General features: G+C 41.3%; 1 protein-coding gene across 3 annotated transcripts in view; it reads right to left on the bottom strand.

Annotated features, from left to right (window-relative positions):
• Nucleotides 1–18,258: 18,258 nt before the first annotated feature.
• Nucleotides 18,259–21,061, bottom strand: part of LOC138798601 (uncharacterized) — a 57,169-nt gene continuing 54,366 nt past the window's right edge. For all 3 annotated transcript variants that reach the window (XM_069979124.1, XM_069979123.1, XM_069979122.1), the window contains one exon: nt 18,259–18,751. In XM_069979124.1, coding sequence (XP_069835225.1) covers nt 18,499–18,751 — 253 coding nt within the window. In that variant the 3' untranslated portion in view covers nt 18,259–18,498. The remainder of the gene's footprint in view (nt 18,752–21,061) is intronic.

Consider the following 21,061-nt stretch of genomic DNA (forward strand, 5'->3'; position numbering starts at 1 on the left):
TCACTGTCCGCCCAAAGAATCAACATGTCAATTATCTGGGCGGATGGCGGAACCCACGGGCGGAGATGCAAATGGTGCTGAGCAGTGAAATCCGCAGCTGGTTATACGCTCAAATTCCGTAGTGTGAATGCACCCCAAGAATGGTTTTCCCAGCGCAGCAGCACTTCCAATCACTAGAAAGTGTAGCATGGTGCTATTTCTTTAATGGAGCTGTGCTGTAGTTCCCTGTATAGTAGGTTGCCTACAGGGGACACAACACCAAACAGCCCATTCAATCCTATTATCTGAGGAGTCCTAGTAATATGTATTTAGTATTTAACTTGTATGATAATACATGTCTGTGCGGCCAGATTTCTCGCAGTACTTTCTTCTATATGTTTTATATTTAGAACTGAGTTTATAGTTCATAATACCTTTTTTAGTTTATATATTATATATATTATATATATTATAGCTCATAATACCTTTTTTTAAATGTATATAACTGTTTGTTCTTACATACAGTAGCACATAGTGAGTAGTCTCAGTTGCTGAATACTTAACTTTGTACTTTTGTCTTTATTATCTTCAGTTCTCTACTAACCCTCCAGCATCAAATGATCAGCAAAACTTGGTATGTCTTTATGTCACTTTATGTGTTTACGACACTTTCACACAGTGCAGATTTATAGATTTTACCTCCTTCATGATCAAAGGACATTGATGCATGGATGTCCAGGTCACATTGAAGCAGTGTTCCTCCTCCAGGGTTCCTCCTCGCCTTCTAAGAACTCTTTTATTTTTCCACCTACATGGCTCAGAGCTGTTTTGGGCCTCATATAGATCATGCACCATGATCTAGAATTCTAATTAGTGCTATATTGGTGTACATGGGAATTTTTGATGGCTTTCTGTTTATTTTTTTCTGATAGATAATGTGACAAAAATGCAATTCTGTTTACTGTGTGGAAAAAATATTGTTATGTTTGAATCGTTTTGAAAGATTCCTTTGAATGGACATGTGTATTCTTGGGGCGGATGGTGGAATCCGTCTAAACACAGAATGGAGCCTATGGGATGGGTGGAGAATCAAGCGAGAGTGTGGGGGGTAAGCGTCGGAATTCACAGGAAGTTCTCTGTGCTGATTCCGTAGTATGAACACACCCATAGTCATGAAAGTGAGGTTCCCCATTACCAGCATGCCAGTATGAGCTTAACTACTGCATGATCTGTCTGTTCATAGTGGACTCCAGTTTCAGCAGGGGGAAGTAATTGTTAGGTATGTGAGAGTAGAACATTTTAATGGCATAAAAGAGCAAAGTACAATAGAAATGACCATAAAGTAAATACACTCCAATCTTTATTATTTTCTTTAACACATTGGGGGGAATTTATCAATGTTGCATCAGGTGTACAGCAGGTAAAAGGAGCCGGGTGGCACAGCAAGGTGGGGAGGGGGCCTGGCCTCTTCCTGCTTCTGACTTAGGGTCCTATTCCACGGGCCGAGGAGGGCCCGATCAACGATGTAAATGAGCGCCGATCTGCTAGATCGCCGCTTGTTTACTGGGCCTATTCCACGGCCCGATGATCGTTACCGATGCCCTTGCAGCCCTTGCAGCATCATACATTACCTGCACGTCTTCTTCTCCGCTCTGTCTTCCTCCCCGAGTTCCGCACGCTCTATCTTCAGAATGGCCTGTCAGCTGACAGGCCACTCAGCCAATTACAGGCCACGGTGGTCCCGGCCTGTGATTGGCTGAGCGCTCCGTCAGCTGACAGGCCATTCTGAAGATAGAGCGAGCAGGACCCGGGGAGGAAGACAGAGCGGAAAAGAAGACCTGACAGGTAATAAATGATGCTGCTGCTTGTCAAATTGTCAGTCGCCCGCCGCGCACTGCTATCCAACCGTATCAATGCGCATGGGGGAACGATGATTTTAGGTCTGGCCCTAAATGAACGATCAGCCGATGACACGATCATCGGTTGATCGTTCTCTCTATTCCACCGAGCGATAATCGGCCGAATCGGGCCAAATGGGGCCGATCGGGCCGATTATAGTTACTGTGGAATAGGGCCCTCAGTTCGTGGAAAAAATCTATATCTACTCCGGACCAGGTGTAGATTTCTGCGCCTGCCGTTCAGCTGCCACAGATTAGCTGGATTTACTAAGAGGCATGTGCCTCTCAGTATATATGGTTTATGTTTTATAATAGACTGGCGTACTTAGATGCCAGTCTTGATAAATTGCCCCCAATAAGCTGAAATATGTTCAAATAGAGTGTTTACTCCGCAAAAAAAATCCTAGCTAATATTTTTAGCTTTTTAAAAACCTTTGTTTTGTAAATGTTTTAGATTTTTTTTCTCCTCTTTTCTTCTTATAGGGATTAATAATTGGCCTCTCAGTTGGAATTCCATGCATTGTACTACTGATAACTGCCGTAGCCTTTTTCTACTTCAAGAAACAGAAAAAAACTACGGTAAAACACATAAAAAAACATTTGTTATTTAATTGGGTTATTCCAATAAGAATAAAGAGAACTTAATAATAATAACAATGACGCAATTGTAACATGCTTCCTTTTCATTAGATACAAAGAGAAGATGGAGAAAGCGCTAGTCCAGGAGCATTTTATGAAACAACTATTAATGTTGCAAGACCCGCTAGTAATTATTATGATGACATTGAGATACCTAATAGACATGAACCTGTGTATGATACTGTCCTACAAACATTTAGCTCTATATATGAGAACCCTTTGCCTAAAAAATAGGCACTACTGTGTATAAAGCTTTGTGTATCTATAAATCTTGCATCAATAGACGAATGACATTAGGGATACAGATGAACGTAACTCGAACATGCTCCAGTCCGATTGTTCAGCATTTAAATACCTGTGGCGGAAGAAGTTTGATGCAGCTCTAGGGAGTTCTGGAAAACATGGACACAGCCTGGAGCATGCCCAAGTTGTGCTCACCTCTAATTAGGGTGAATTTACATTGCATATGCTCTGGCAAATACGTATACAGTATGTTAAACATATCCATAGCTCTCATTCACCCTGATAGAGGTCTATCTGTGCCCTTGTACATCTACATAGTGACTGCTTGTCAGAAGCACCTGGCAGTATACAAGCAGAACATGTATGCAGTATATTTTACAATGGGTATCCAGGCTTAAAGGGGTTATCCAGCGCTACAAAAACATGGCCACTTTTCTCCCTACTGTTGACTCCAGTTCAGGTGCAGTTTGCAATTAAGCTCCATTTACTTTAATGGAACTGAGTTTAAAAACCCCACCCAAACTGGGGACAACAGTAGGGGGAAAGTGGCCATGTTTTTGTAGCGCTGGATAACCCCTTTAAACTGCCCCCCCCCCCCCCCGCCATTTAACCCTTTCACTGCCCACAACAGCTAGACTTGTTTGGTAAATGTTTTCTTATTTATTGAAGATCAGATGTTCTGCGATATGCAAAGGGAAGGCTGTTCTTAACCAAAACACAGAAGCATTGTGCCTTAGGAAGGGTGTATCCTTTATATTGTCTACTATACATTTACTGGATACATGCTTTCTTATCATTTCTGCATATAAATAATTCATTGCAGAGAGGGAAACAAGTCAATAAAGTCTTTACTGAGTTTGTAGTATGGTGTACTGATTTTTAATGTTTAATACACACATTCATAAAGATATTCTTATTTAAGACAAAGTGGTGACATTGTAGATATGTGGAGGATGTCGGAGCTCTTGTTTGTCTTTCTAAATAAAGTAATTTATCATTCAAATTGCAGTCATGATTGGATGGCCATTCTCCTTGTATGAGTCTGCATGTATGATCTCCCTGTAGGAGTGTGCATGTATGATCTCTCTGTATGAGTGTGCATGTATGATCTCCTTGTATGAGTGGTCATGTAGGAGCTGCCTGCATGAGTTTGCATGTATGATCTCCCTGTATGAGTGTGCATGTATGATCTCCTTGTATGAGTGTGCATGTAGAAGCTGCGTGTATGAGTGTGCATGTATGTATGTATGTGTATGTGCATGTACATGTATGAGCTGTCTGAGTGTACATCAGGGAGGAGCAAATTAATGGTAGTAGAAAAGTGCTTCACTTCGCACGGCTGTCAGCTTGTCAGCTGGCTGCATTTGAGCTCTGCTCTGGATGTCTAGAAAAGTGGTATACAGTCCTGGGTGAAGTTTGCAGGACTGTATCAAGATTTTCTAGGTATCTGGAGCAGAGCAGACATGTATAATGAAGTTGGCTGGGCAGTTGAGCAGAGATTTCCTATGGACGTCGGACTCATATCTTCTCATTTACATATTACGCGCGTGGACCATCGGGTGGCGATTTCTCCGCAGCAGGACTGGCTTTTGGAGCGGGACTTGCAGGATGAGGTAAGTATCGGGGACTCCACTGGGATGTCGGGTGGGCTCTTCCCTCTGTTCTCAGGTAACAGGTTCCCTTTAAGCTTGAAACATTCACCTTTTTGTTTTTTACCTTAAAATACTCTATGGGTTCATGCAGTATTTTGGGTCATACCAGTTTTGTTTTTTTGTATGTGCTTTATATGTCTGCTAAGCTCCAACTCACAGTAGATGCTATTTGCCCATATGTGTCTTTTAGTAAAATAAAAACAATGGAGGCAACTTTTAGCCTTTTTTTTTTTTTATGTAAAAGCATAGTCAATGCTGCTGTGCAATACATCTGGTAGCACAAGGAAAACCATATAGCAAGGAGCTGAATAATCTCAGTGTTCTCTATGGTTCTTCATAGCATTGCAGGTACATGTAATGCATTATCTTATCAATAGCATTGATCTTAGCTGCCCAACAGAACCCCTGGCCTTGTTGCCATAGCAACCATATACTGTCCAGCTGCCAACATTCTACATTCCGAGCTGGGAGTGGCTGTTAGAGGCGACAGGAATGGTTGGTTGAGGAATGGACAGGATCTGATAGATAAGATAGTTCTGATAAATAAATAAATAAATATCGGTATTAGATATAACATCAAGGTTAATATTGTCTATCTAATAATAATACTGATTCTGTATATACATGAAGAAATAGTTCACTTACTTCTCAAGTTTCTGGAATTGGAACTGTATATGGTGAAGCAGCTGGACGCCTGGAATACACAAAGACAGATAATAATGGCTGATAGAAGTCTCTTCTCCATTTCATTTCTGCTTATTTACATCACATTCCGTTAATCTACATTGAAAATTCTGCATTTACCTTTAAGGGTACGTTTACACCTACAGGATCTGCAGCAGATCCGCAGCAGATATGATGGTGCAGATTTAATGTTGTGTTCAGTTATTTAAATGAAATCTGCAGCGGATCTGCAGCAGAAAATCAGCTGCAGATCCTGTAGGTGTGAACGCACCCTAAATTCAGTTTCCCCGATGATGTTCACCGTCTGCTTGTACTCAGACACAATGTCCGATATGGCAAATTTATCTGAAAAACAAAAAAAAATAGTTAGTTCTTTATTAATCTCTTTTTTGAAACTTCATACGGATATTATAATAAAAGTAAGAAAATCATGTACCCATTATCCGGACTCCTTTTTCCAGGTATTCCATCAGCTGGGTTTGTGCAGCATAAGCCATCTGCTTAATGGTGGCATTACCCTTCAGGGTTTCCTCTAGCAGTTGGTGCTGGATAAGGATGGTGAATAGAGATGAGCGAACCGGGTTCGGGTTCGAGTCCATCCGAACCTGAACGTTGGGCATTTGATTAGCGGGGGCTGCTGAACTTGGATAAAGCTCTAAGGTTGTCTGGAAAACAAGGATACAGCCAATGACTATATCTATGTTTTCAAGATTATAGGAAATTCTTTGTTTCATGCAAATAATAAATGCTGCACGCGTTCCAACCTGACGGTCTTTCTCAACAGCATGGAGATACATGTAAATCCGGCACCATATATGCATCTCATTAGACTCACAATGATTACGTCACATCACGTGATTAGCATATCTAAACATAAACATTATAATACAATAGAGAACTCATTCAAACCATGAGTAGATAATTAATCAATCCTGTCCCCTCATTCTGTAGTATCTGAAATAAATGAAACAGGATCAGTTTAAATAAAATAAATATAATCACAAAAGTTTTTCTATTTCGTAATCCCTATTCAGACCATGCGGTTCCAACGTACGGAGGGAATGGATCCAGAACGCTTCACGTTTCAATAGCAATCGTTTAATGTCACCTACTCTCGTTGGTAAGTGTACTTGTTCTAGTATCTGAAATTTGAGTTGTGACATTTGGTGTTGGCACTTGTGAAAATGATATGGGACTGGCAACAAAAGGTTCCTACACCTGATCGTTGATTTGTGCTAAATCAAACTGTCCTTCATCTTTTGCGTGGTTTCACCAATGTATATTAGGCCACACGGGCACTTCAACAGGTATACCACATTTTTGCTTTCACATGTGTAGAAACCTTTGATTTTAAATTGTTTGCCTGTATGGGGATGGCTCACCGTATCGCCTTTAATCACATTTGAGCACTGTTGACAGTGCAGACATGGAAAGGTGCCTGTTCTTCTACTACGAAGGACCCTCTGTGAATCCAGGGTTCTGGTGCCTAAATCTGCCTTGACTAATTTATCACTTAAATTTGGTGCCCTTTTATTGCACATAAGTGGTGGCGATTTAAATTCTACTATTTGTGGATGCGCATCACGCAAAATGTGCCAGTATTTTTTTATCGCTCCATCTATAATGTGATTTAAAGGGTGAAATTTACGGACAAAAGTAATACGTGGTAGTTTTTCTTTTACTTGGGTAACTTTAGGAGTGATAGCTTTATTAAGAATTTTACGTGGATAACATCTATCGTGAAATCTCCCTCGCATCTCAGACAGGCTTAATTCACACATCTCTGGATCAGATACAATCCGTGAAATTGGAATGGATTTTTTTACCGATTGGGGATGACCACTCGAAAAATGGAACATGCTGTTACGGTCTGTTTCTTTTCTAAACAGATCACTCAAGAGTTTACCATCTGAATCCTTGTAAATCATGGTGTCCAAAAAACTCACATTTTTTTGATCGTAATTCATAGTGAATTTGAGTTCTTCCCATATGCTGTTCAAGTACTCCTGAAAGTTTAGTAAGGTCTCCAATGGCCCCTCCCATATGCTAACAATATCATCAATAAAACGATACCAGATCTTGGCATGTTTTATGAAATCTGGATGTGGGTATACGAACCACTCTTCAAAATCTGCCATATATGAATTTGCATATGGGGCGGCCACATTGGATCCCATCGCCGATCCCCGCTGCTGTATGTAAAACGAGTCCTCAAAAAGAAAGTAATTTTCACATAGAACAAGATTTAAAAGTTAAAAAAAAAAAACTCCTGTTGTGCCCCTGAATACGGGCTATCCTGCAGAAGTTTTTTCACTGCCGCAATGCCTTTATCGTGTACGATAGACGTGTAAAGGCTGTCCACGTCTATCGTAACTAGCCAACAATCTGGTCTAACAGAGCCCACATTTTTTTATTTTTGCAGAAAATCTCCTGTATCCAATAAAAAAGATTTTGTATTTCTCACCAAGGGGGTGAGTGCCTTTTCAAGTACTATGGCAAGAGGACTTAATATCGAATCCGTGGATGCGACGATTGGGCGACCCGGAGGATCGTCCAATCGTTTATGTACTTTAGGCAGAATGTTTAGGACAGGTGTTATTGGGGAATGGTTCTCTAAGAACTCTACCATTTTATCATCAATTATACCGGCATCAGAGTACATCCTTACCACATTGTGTATTTTATTTTTAATTGCAAACATTGGGTTGTTAGGTAACTTACGATATGTGTCGGTATCGGCTAATTGACGATATACTTCCCGCCTATACATTTTAACATCCATTACCACCACTGAGCCCCCTTTGTCAGTGGGTTTGATTATACATTTTTTGTCATCCATTAATGGTTTTAAAGCCGTTTGTTCCTCATGAGTCAAATTATTGTGTACATGAAACCACACTCTTTCACAGTCCCTTCTGAATCTTTCCGATTCGGACATAATTAATTGTACAAATGTCTCGGTCGCATGGTCGGACTTGGGGGGGTTAAAAGTACTTTTAATCCGCAGTCCCAGGTTATTCAGGCACAACCGATCAGACACATTTGTCTCTTGGACATTATCATTATTATCCTCTTTCTTAGAAAAGAATGTTTTCAGTCTGACATTACGGAAGAACCTCGCTAGGTCCATGTCCATTTGAAAAGTGTCAAAATGTTCAGTTGGTCTGAATAAAAGGCCCTTTTCCAATATCCTGACTTGCAACGGTGTCAGAGAAATGGATGATATATTAATAACTAAAGATTTGTGCCTACCTGGGACTGGGTCATCACACCAGTTCCTGGGATGTTTCCTCCCCCCTCTCCGAATCCTGCGGGCTGTTTGCGGGGTCGGCCTCGTTGGGAAAAATGACGCTGTTGTTGAGGTGCAGATCGTTCGCTGCTTGAACTGGAAGATCGGGAAAATCCACCGCCTCTCCGTGGGAACCCTCTGGAACGAAAGTAAGGATCCTGCCATCTGTACACTTTATGTGTGTTGTAGTCTTCGGAATCTCTCAGGTATTTATTCCTCTTCTTTGTCTAGACTTCTTTTTTATAAGTCGCAAGATGAGTATCAATATTCTCTTTGAGTTTGGTATATTCCTCTGAATTCAGGCTATCTCGTAGTTGCTGTTCAGTGGATTCAATCTGACCCCGTAACATTGCTGTTTCCTTTTGCAACCTAGAGATTTCTTGAAAATCCCAATAAGTGAATTTAAGAAGCGCACCTATGAACGGGATCTAAAAAAACTTGCAGGGTACGATCTACACATAGCGACATTGGCTGAATATGTACGAGCTGATAAGATACCATGCGTTTTGAGATCCAATCTGAGGCCTACTTTCTTTGCGGAAGATACCTCATTTTGCGCGGACTTTGAGAAAATTTTGAACAAATGTTCTATTGATATTATGCTACTGACCATCTCTAGGTTGCAAAAGGAAACAGCAACGTTACGGGGTCAGATTGAATCCACTGAACAGCAACTACGAGATAGCCTGAATTCAGAGGAATATACCAAACTCAAAGAGAATATTGATACTCATCTTGCAACTTATAAAAAAGAAGTCGAGACAAAGAAGGAGTTTTTTCTTGAACTTTTAAATCTTGTTCTATGTGAAAATTACTTTCTTTTTGAGGACTCGTTTTACATACAGCAGCGGGGATCGGCGATGGGATCCAATGTGGCCGCCCCATATGCAAATTCATATATGGCAGATTTTAAAGAGCGGTTCGTATACCCACATCCAGATTTCATAAAGCATGCCAAGATCTGGTATCGTTTTATTGATGATATTGTTAGCATATGGGAGGGGCCATTGGAGACCTTACTAAACTTTCAGGAGTACTTGAACAGCATATGGGAAGAACTCAAATTCACTATGAATTACGATCAAAAAAATGTGAGTTTTTTGGACACCATGATTTACAAGGATTCAGATGGTAAACTCTTGAGTGATCTGTTTAGAAAAGAAACAGACCGTAACAGCATGTTCCATTTTTCGAGTGGTCATCCCCAATTGGTAAAAAAATCCATTCCAATTTCACGGATTGTATCTGATCCAGAGATGTGTGAATTAAGCCTGTCTGAGATGCGAGGGAGATTTCACGATAGATGTTATCCACGTAAAATTCTTAATAAAGCTATCACTCCTAAAGTTACCCAAGTAAAAGAAAAACTACCACGTATTACTTTTGTCCGTAAATTTCACCCTTTAAATCACATTATAGATGGAGCGATAAAAAAATACTGGCACATTTTGAGTGATGCGCATCCACAAATAGTAGAATTTAAATCGCCACCACTTATGTGCAATAAAAGGGCACCAAATTTAAGAGATAAATTAGTCAAGGCAGATTTAGGCACCAGAACCCTGGATTCACAGAGGGTCCTTCGTAGTAGAACAGGCACCTTTCCATGTCTGCACTGTCAACAGTGCTCAAATGTGATTAAAGGCGATACGGTGAGCCATCCCCATACAGGCAAACAATTCAAAATCAAAGGTTTCTACACATGTGAAAGCAAAAATGTGGTATACCTGTTGAAGTGCCCGTGTGGCCTAATATACATTGGTGAAACCACGCAAAAGATGAAGGACCTATGATTCATCACAAATCAACGATCAGGTGTAAGAACCTTTTGTTGCCAGTCCCATATCATTTTCACAAGTGCCAACACCAAATGTCACAACTCAAATTTCAGATACTAGAACAAGTACACTTACCAACGAGAGTAGGTGACATTAAACGATTGCTATTGAAACGTGAAGGATCCATTCCCTCCGCATGGTCTGAATAGGGATTACGAAATAGCAAAACTTTTGTGATTATATTTATTTTATTTAAACTGATCCTGTTTCTTTTATTTCAGATACTACAGAATGAGGGGACAGGATAGATGAATTATCTACTCATGGTTTGAATGATTTCTCTATTGTATTATATGGTTTATGTTTAGATATGCTAATCACGTGATGTGACGTAATCATTGTGAGTCTAATGAGATGCATATATGGTGCCGGATTTACATGTATCTCCATGCTGTTGAGAAAGACCGTCAGGTCGGAACACGTGCAGCGTTTATTATTTGCATGAAACAAACAAAATTGCATCAAGACGTGAGTGCCGAGAATTTCCTATAATTTTGATACTGTTTCATCTACGAGCACCATCGTACGAGGATTAAGGGTGGAGTGCCGGTTTACTGACTTTGATTTATATCCATGTTTTCCACATAGCCTTAGGGCTTTATCCAACTTCAGCAGCCACCGCTAATCAAATGCCGAACGTTCGGGTTCAGATGGACTCGAGCATGCTCGAGGTTCGCTCATCTCTAATAGTGAATTTATCCATGGCCTCCTTCCCACGTTTGTCGCATGGGATGCAACATAGACAATGGGCTACTAGCATAGTTGGTATTGCTAAGTTCCACATCATCATTGTAAATAAATCAATCAAAATCAGATAACAGCTTCCAGTAGTTACTGGACGCTATAGTGTCAGAACTATACCCTACAAAGAGGAGATTAGAACTGACACATTCTACAGCCTTACACACTGTCTTATGGTTTATGTCATCATGACATCATCATAATATGATATAATATGCAAATGAGGAATTGTAACACAAGAGCAACTGAAAAGATCAGAAGAGAATAACAACATCATGGCAGGACCTTTTGGTTAAAAATAAGAGTTGGGAATATTTTATATTTTGATAATTTTTTTTTTTTTTTTTTTTAAAGCTCTATGCCATTTCTGCCATTTTGTGAGATGGTGAAACAACTGTATATAACTGTATATAATAATATGTATTATATGTATGATACATAGTTTCAAACTGACATTCTGCATATGACCACAAGATGTCGCTGTTTTGCAGTACACAGTCTGTGTTGTTAAGGCTGTGCTGCTGTCAAGAGAGGCGAACCTGATAGTTGGAAGATGTGACCTGAGAGGAGCTGAGTCCGGAGCAGCCATTTTGATGAGACAGCTGGCTGTAGTAGATGCAGACTGAGAGACCTGAAGTATCTTTCTTCTGGAATCCCCCAACTGCTGAGGAGAGCACGTATACTAGTCTGTGTGACTGGGTCCCACTGAGAGAGGAGAGATTCACTGAAACAGCATAGGAGCTGTATTAAATCCAGTTATGAAGAGGCGTGACGGCCATGTTTTGTAAAGAACTTTGGCAGGAGGGGCCCCCCACTCCGTAACCGTGATTGGCCATGAGGCCATGGACGCCAAATTTTCTGGGACCAACATCAGGCCTGCAGTTAGTATGCAGTCATGCCCAAAAGTTTTGAGAATGATACAAATATTAATTTTTACAAAGTCTACTGCTTCAGTTTTGAAAATAGCAATTTGAATATACTCCAGAATGTTATAAGGAGTGATCAGCTTAACAGCAATTACTTGCAAAGTCAATATTTGCCTAGAATATGAACTTTATCCCCCATAACAGATTTCAACATCGTTTCAGCCCTGCCTTAAAAGGGCCAGCTAACATTGTTTCAGTGATTGCTCCATTATCACAGGTGTGGGTGTTGATGAGGACAGGGCTGGAGATCAATCTGTCATGATTAAGTAAGAATGACACCACTGGACACTTTAAAAGGAAGCTGGTGCTTGACATCATTGTTTCTCTTCTGTTAACCATGGTTATCTCTAAAGAAACATGTGCAGTCACCATTGCACTGCACAAAAATGGCCTAACAGGGAAGAGTATCAAAGCTAGAAAGATTGCATCTCAGTCAACAATCTAGAACTTTAAGGAGAGAGGTTCCATTGTTGCCAAAAAGGCTCCAGGGCACCCAAGAAAAACCAGCAAGCACCAGGACCGTCTCTTAAAAGTGTTTCAGCTACGCGATCGGGCTACCAGCAGTGCAGATCTTGCTCAGAAATGGCAGCAGGCAGGTGTGAGTGCATCTGCACATACTGTGAGGCGGAGACTCTTGGAGCAAGGCCTGGTCTCAAAAAGGGCTGCAAAAGGTACAGGGAGTGGACTGCTGAGGACTGGGGTTAAGTTATTTTCTCTCATGAATCCCCTTTCCAATTGTTTTGGACATCTGGAAAACAGCTTATTCGGAGAAAACGAGGTGAGTGCTACCACCAGTCTTGTCTCATGCCAACTGTAAAGCATCCTGAAACCATCCATGTGTGGGGTTGCTTCTCAGCCAAGGGAATCAGCTCTGTCACAGTCTTGCCTAAAAATAATAATACTGGCCTGGAATCAATCAACTGCTGCCTCCTCCTCCTTAAGTCGAATCTCCTCAATAATACTGGCCTGGAATCGATAAACTGCTGCCTCCTCCTCCTCCTCAAGTAGCCTCTTCTCAATAATACTGGCCTGGAATCGATCAACTGCTGCCTCCTGCTCCTGAAGTAGTATGTTTTTAATAATACTGGCCTGAAATCGATCAACTGCTGCCTCCTCTTCAAGTAGCCTCTCCTCAATAATACTGGCCTGGAATCAATCAACTGCTGCCTCCTCCTCCTCCTCCTCAAGTCGAATCTCCTCAATAATACTGGCCTGGAATCGATAAACTGCTGCCTCCTCCTCCTCCTCCTCCTCCTCAAGTAGCCTCTCCTCAATAATACTGGCCTGGAATCGATCAACTGCTGCCTCCTGCTCCTGAAGTAGTCTGTTTTTAATAATACTGGCCTGGAATCAATCAACTGCTGCCTCCTCCTCCTCCTCAAGTCGAATCTCCTGAATAATACTGGCCTGGAATCGATCAACTGCTGCCTCCTCCTGCTCCTCAAGTAGTCTGTTTTTAATAATATAGTCCACAGAAACATTAATGTCAAGGCACTCACCACAGCTTCTTTTTCCAATACGCTTGCTTTATTCACATATATCACGGATACATAGATGCAGACAGGTGAACGGGCGACAGCCTGTTTCACGTGCTTAACTCGCACGCTTCCTCTCGGCCCTGAGGAAGGCCGAGAGGAAGCCTTGAGGGCCGAGAGGAAGCGTGCGAGTTAAGCACGTGAAACAGGCTGTCGCCCGTTCACCTGTCTGCATCTATGTATCCGTGATATATGTGAATAAAGCAAGCGTATTGGAAAAAGAAGCTGTGGTGAGTGCCTTGACATTAATGTTTCTGTGGACTATATATTTGGAAGACTGTTGGGTCAATTGAGCACCACCAGCTGAACCGGGTCTGAGTACGTGGCCACACAGTGCGGTTGTCCCCTCCAATTGGTAGTGCCGTATGCTTATCTTGCATTAATCTTCTGTTTTTAATAATACTGGCCTAGAATCAATCAACTGCTCTGCTGGCAGAGAAACTGGAGATTTGGCCTCAACTGGCAGAGTTTTCCTTGACTCTGCTTTCCTGCCCAGCTAGTAATGTGGCGTCAGAGAGGGTAATCAGTGCAGCGGGTAACATCGTCACACCGCAAAGAACGCGGCTCTCTTGCCACAGTGTTGAGATGCTGACTTTTGTGAAGATGAATCGTGCCTGAATTAATAATACTGGCCTGGAATCAACTGCTGCCTCCTCCTGCTCTTCAAGTAGTCTTTTTTTAATTATACTGGCCTGGAATCGATCAACTGCTGCTGCCTCCTCCTCCTCAAATAGCCTCTCCTCTATAATACTGGCCTGGAATCGATCAACTGCTGCCTCCTCCTCCTCAAGTAGCCTCTCCTCGATAATACTGGCCTGGAATCGATCAACTGCTGCCTCCTCCTGCTCTTCAAGTAGTCTGTTTTTAATTATACTGGCCTGGAATCAATCAACTGCTGCCTCCTCCTCAAGTAGCCTCTCCTCAATAATACTGGCCTGGTATCGATCAACTGCTGCCTCCTCCTGCTCTTCAAGTAGTCTGTTTTTAATTATACTGGCCTGGAATCAATCAACTGCTGCCTCCTCCTACTGCTGCTCAAGTAGTCTGTTTTTAATTATACTGGCCTGGAATCAATCAACTGCTGCCTCCTCCTCAAGTAGCCTCTCCTCAATAATACTGGCCTGGAATCGATCAACTGCTGCCTCCTCCTCCTCAAGTAGCCTCTCCTCAATAATACTGGCCTGGAATCGATCAACTGCTGCCTCCTCCTCCTCAAGTAGCCTCTCCTCCATAATACTAGCCTGGAATCAATCAACTGCTGCCTCCTCCTCAAGTAGCCTCTCCTCAATAATACTGGACTGGAATCAATCAACTGCTGCCTCCTCCTGCTGATCAACTTGTCTCTTCTCAACAATACTGGCCTGGGTGCAATCAAGTGCTGCCGCATCCTCCTTGTAAACTTTTTTTTCCAATATTTTTTGTCACTATTGTGGCACTTTTATTTACTATATTTTATTATTATTTCTATAATTAACTTTTTTTGTCTTTATTTTTGCACTTTTTTCCCCACTTTTTTCATTGTAATATCAACTGCAACTAAACGAAACTATACCCTATCACACTCCCACTATTGTAGCTGCAATTATTCAGCCGTTAGAGCAAGGATCGTTTTCGGTTCGTTTCGGACCAATCCGAACTTCACAAACTTTTCAAAAGTTCGCTTATCCCTAATCTTCATTTATTTTGCTTGCAATGAAAAAACACAAAAGAGAATGAAAAAAAGTTAAATCATCGATCATTTTACACAAAACTTCGAAAACAGGCCGGACAAAAGTATTGGCAACCTCAGCCTGATACTTGGTAGCACAACCTTTAGACAAAATAACTGCAAACGACCGCTTCCGGTAACAATCAATGAGTTTCTTACAATGCTCTGCTGGAATTTTTGACCATTTTTCTTTGGCAAATTGCTCTAGGTCCCTGAGATTTGAAGGGTGCCTTCTCCAAACTGCTATTTTGAGATCTCTCCACAGGTGTTCTATGGGATTCAGGTCTGGACTCATCGCTGGCCACTTTAGAAGTCTCCAGTTCTTTCTCTCAAGCCCTTTTCTAGTGCTTTTTGAAATGTGTTTTTGGTCATTGTCCTGCTGAAAGCCCCATGACCTCTGAGGGAGACCCAGCTTTCTCACACTGGGCCCTACGTTATGCTGCAATATTTGTTGGTAGTCTTCAGACTTCATAATGTCATGCACATGGTCAAGCAGTCCAGTGCCAGAGGCAGCAAAGCAACCCCAAAACATTAGGGAACCTCCACCATGTTTGACTGTAGGGACCGTGTTCTTTTTTGAAGGCCTCTTTTTTTTCCCTGTAAACTCTATGGGGGACATTTATTAAGTCTGGCGTTTTCTGCGCCGGACTTTAAAAATGTCCCTGCAGCTCCGGCACTACGGAGATTTATGTACTGCCTCTACACAGCTGAGCGCTGGAGTAGGTTTCCTGCTTATTTTTACGACAAAAAAATCATGAATCACGGGGAGTCTGAGTCCGCGCCCCCCGTTCCGCCCCCTCCACACCCCCTCCATTTTTCTAAGGGTGACAATACTTTTGTCCACCCCCTTTTTTTTGTTTGGTGTGGTATTATATCATATTTGGCTTTTTGACAATTCTTTTTGAAGACAAATTAAATAAAGAGATTAATACCAAAACAGTTGTGATTGCAATCATTTTCTGGAAGAAATTGATTATCATCTGACAGAATTGCAGGGACGCCAATACTTTTGGCCAGCTCTGTATATAATTTTGGGATATTTGAGTTGTTATTACCTTTATTACCTTTGCATGTTTTAGTAAAGTACAGCTTTGTTTACCCTGGTGTTGAAGTCGCTTTCCTCGTCGTGACTTTGTTGTATCCTGGAGAGCCCACCCCGGTACACGGCGCCATTACTCTATTATTTCTACTGGAAATATGAATAAAATGTGCATATGTGAATATATTTACCCCTAGATGACCTAAGGCGTACTTGTACGCCTTGGGTGCCTGTCCCCAGACGACCCTGGGCGTACGGGTATGTCTTTTGCTAAGAAGCAAGCTCTGGAGCGCGCGCTTTATAGGAGGTGGGGGCTGTAGTGAGCAGCCCAGCCCTCACCATTAATGACAGGCTGCAGCGATTGTGCTGCAGAGTGTCATTACCCCTTAAACGCAGGCGGGCAGTCCCCTGTCACTTACCGAGTGTGACTGCGGGGGTCCTGATCGCTGTATCGGACCACCGGGGGTCTCTTACCTTCCTCCGTGCGGTCCGACCAGCTTTCTGCTCATTGAGTCTGCCACAGGTAAGCTCAAGAGATGAGCGAACCGGGTTCGGGTTCGAGTCCATCCAAACTCGAACAATTGGCATTTGATTAGCGGGGGCTGAAGTTGGATAAAGCTCTAAGGTTGTCTGGAAAACATGGATACAGCCAATGACTATATCCATGTTTTCCACATAGCCTTAGGGCTTTATCCAACTTCAGTAGCCACCACAAATCAAATGCCGAAAGTTCGGGTTCGGATGGACTCGAGCATGCTCCAGGTTCGCTCATCTCTAGTAGGCTCAATGAGCAGAACGTCTATAATACTGATCAATGCTATGCCTTGTACAGTGTCTGCAATCTAAGTATTGCAGGTGAAAGTCCCCCAGGAGGACTTAAAATGTGTAAAGAAAAAAAAAGGAAACATGTTTTTATAAGTACCCCAAAGCCCCTCCCCCAATAAAAGTTAAAATCACCCCCTTTCCCATTATATAAATAAAACATATAGTACGGGTTGACATGTTTGCGAATTGAATCTTGTTGAGTTTCAATAAAAGAGCCAAACTATAGTAGCTATAATACTGGGACCAATACAGAAAAATGTCAATCAGCTAGTCAATCATCCAACCTAATGACCCCCAACTTGTATAACACAGCAGGAGTGAAGTGTGACCACTGATTATGTAAAGCGCACACTCAATTCACTGATCTTAGTAAATTGGTGTAACTCAATAGGAGTTTACAGTGCCCATTGAGTGAATAATATGGACTGTGTCTTCACTGGTCCCAATGAATTCCTATAGGCACCCAGTTACTTTGTAAACTGGACTCTTGGTTGACAGCTGCAACAATCACCCACAATCAGCCCTCCTATACTATCCTCTCCTTTCTGTCCCTATATCGGTCTGTTAGTCTCTCCCTGCTCTGCTCTAACTGCCTGCTGCCATCCTGCTCTCTCCTCCACACACAGCCGACTGGCCACCTCTGTTATCGAACCGCCTTATATAGAGGGGGGGAAGGGCCGACATCACAGAGGGGCCTGTAGCTAATTGGACAGGTGCAAGGATTATGGTTAATACTAGAGATTAGCGAACCTCGAGCATGGTCGAGTCCATCTGAGCTCGAACTTTCGGCATTTGATTAGCGGTGGCTACTGAAGTTGGATAAAGCCCTAAGGCTATGTGGAAAACATGGATATAGTCATTGGCTGTATCCATGTTTCCCAGACAACCTTAGAGCTTTATCCAACTTCAGCAGCCCCGCTAATCAAATGCCGAACGATCGGGTTCGAATGGACTCGAACCCGAACCCGGTTTGCTCATCTCTAGTTAATACCTTTCTCCTGCCCAGCGATGCTCCAGACAGCATGTGCGGCTGCCATTTTGTGTTTTTGTGAATTTCTTAACAAATTGGCAGGAATTTGTTTTGCAAAATGAAGTGAATTGACGGTCCAATTTGCAGAAAATTGTAGTCATTAAAAGTAAAAAAGAAATACAACTTTAAGGCTATGTGCACACACAGTAAAATAAAAATTAAAAAGGCGTAGTTTTGAGTGAAAATAATGTGTGAACAAATAAAAAGCAGCCGTATTTTGCAAAAGCAGGTAATCAATAATATGCATTTTTATTATATGGACTTTCATAACCAATAACGAGAATTATTTTATACAGTGTGTGCACTGCAGGCCAATGGACTTCATTGGGGCACAATTTTATATTGAAAATATGGCCGTATTTTTACTTCAGAATTACTGCCATATGTAACCCTTATCTCACAGAGTGTAAACATAGCCTAAGAAATCACCTGACTTTTACAAGGCTATAAAATATATCCTCACTTGCTTTCCTCAATGTGCTTTGTTCCTCAGTGGGATACCAATGTCATTGTAAGTTGATGTTTCTTTCAACTCAATAAAGGGTTTGGTGATGTTTGGAACTCCACGAGTAAGTGCAAACTCTTCCACCACCTCATTCCAATTATAAAGTGCAGAAGATGAAAAATCTATGGAACCACATGAGGAGTCACTTTCAAGGACTGTGGTGTAGACATCTTCTTCTGACCCTTCTAAATATACCAAATCTTCAGTATCTTCTGTTGAGCTAATAAGAAAAAATAATACATATTTGAAATATTTTAAATTTAATTTTAGTTTCAGCATTGTCTATTCTGCTAACATTATGCTATATTAAGCTTCTATTTTTATAGGAATATCCATCAACCAATCAGGGGGCACTTTATATAAGCAGTAAGCTTACGGTCACCTGAACCTTTTAAAATGTAGGCATTGTTCAGAGTGGTAAACCCTGTACTGTGCTGGTTTATTGGAGTATATCAATATGAACAGCGGAGTGTTAAAGGGGTTGTCCAGGAAACAGAAAATAACTAAAAGGAAAAGGGAAGCAGGTATATATGAACTGCACAACCACAATACTGTAAAAATATCAATATGCTTTATTAACAATTATACTTAGACAAAACCTCCAAAAGCTTAAAAACACTTAAAACATATACCACAACTCCATAACTCTCCATAACTCCACACTCCTGGCTCAAATACAGCACAGTGTGTCACCACTCACCACCTACTGGTACAAAGGGGAACACATAGCAGTATCATTATTGCACATCTGCCAATAATTACATATATCTGTAAATACAAAAAGGATCATCTACATAGCCAAGCCGAAAGTGCATCTAATAACAAACAACGGGTAATTGCAACAGATCCACAAGGCAAGCCAACTAGTTCAACAAAGATTAAACAGATAACAAAGGTAACATGGCTAGTGTTCACCGGGGTAAGTGGAGGAAGATGCCCCTTGGCTTGGCCATGTAGTTTATCTTTTTTGTATTTGGTTATGTATTTACAGATATATGTAATTATTGGCAGACATGTGCAATAGTGATACTGCTATGTGCTCCCCTTTGTACCAGTGTAAGATATACAGCGATGACAAAAGTGATGACGTGCAAATATTATGTATTACGGGGATAAAGTATGGTTCTATGTATTTGGAATTAATGTTGGACATTTGTAAGAACAGTCAGCAATATAGAGTCTGAATTCGATTCCTATAAACAGTTTAACCAGGGGTGATTGTTAATTCAACATTGTTAATCAGGAGACCAGAGAAATGTTTATGTTTAGTTACATTACAAAGGCTCCTGAAGATAGGATTCAGGTGCCTGAAGAAGTCACAGTCACAGTGTCTGCTGGTGCTATCTCTCACAATGCGCAAACGAAGAAGTTTACTTGTGATATTAAGTACAGGATAAGATGACATCGTCATTCTTTTGCGTATTGGGAGAGAGAGCACAAAGAGATCAGAGAACTTGCTTTGATCGAGGACAGAGACCCATGGGAAAATTCATAAGTGGGAGTCTAAAATCACTATAAAATACCCAGGGTTTGGACACCTTGGGAGGACAGCTTGGAGGGCACCCTGGGAGGTAGCTTAGAGGTCTCTCAGAGGGAGAGGTCTCTGAGCTTGGTGTCTCTTAGCACACCGGGTGCTAAGATCTATGGGAGAGATTCCTGGGGAGACCAAACTATTGGAAGGATCTGGGCCTGGAGGACTGGAGTTTATTATATTTTTGTATTCTTGTTATGGTAGCTGGTGGCAGTAACTGTGTTTGTTGATTATTGTTGATTTAGGGTTACTGTCTGATTATTTCTGATCATTGCTTCATAAACTGTTTGGATTTGTGGTGGGTTATTTGCTGTTATATCTCTGTGGGATTCGTTATTGTTGATTTGGGTTTTTGTCTGATTATTTCTGATCATTGCTTTATGTACTGTCTCATATTTGTGGTGGGTTAGTTTGTGCAGGTTTTATGATTTTGTTGTTTTCTTATCTTTCACACTGTTCATTTGCCTTTGTATATAATATAATTCCTTTTATTTATACGCACTGTTGTTGTGTACTTTCTTTGCTGACCGTCCCCTAGAATTTACATGGGAATATTATTATTGCTCAGTATTGGTATGCATTAATATTAATATTGGCAATAATCATATTTCTTACACCAGTAGGGGGGGGGGTGACACACTGTGCTATATTTGAGCCAGGAGTACAGTTTTGGTGTTTTAAGTATTTTTAAACCTTTGGGGGTTTTGTCAAAGTATAATGGTTAATAAAGCATATTGATATTTTTCCATTATTGTGGTTGTGTAGCTCATATATACCTGCTTCCCTTTTCCCTTTGGTTGTTTGCTATTGTTTGTAGCAGGTAGACTAACACTCTGGACTTTTGGTTTCAGGAAGCAGAATATGGCTGAAGCCTTCTGCTATCCAGCATTTACTTTCTAGGAGATCACGTCTTGAAATTAAGTCTTCAGAGACATGGGCTGAGTCATGATTATTGTGCATGGATAAAACTACACCCACACACAATGTCCAATAGCTACA

This window comes from Dendropsophus ebraccatus, chromosome 8, assembly GCF_027789765.1.
Source record: "Dendropsophus ebraccatus isolate aDenEbr1 chromosome 8, aDenEbr1.pat, whole genome shotgun sequence".
Taxonomy (NCBI): Eukaryota; Metazoa; Chordata; class Amphibia; order Anura; family Hylidae; genus Dendropsophus; species Dendropsophus ebraccatus.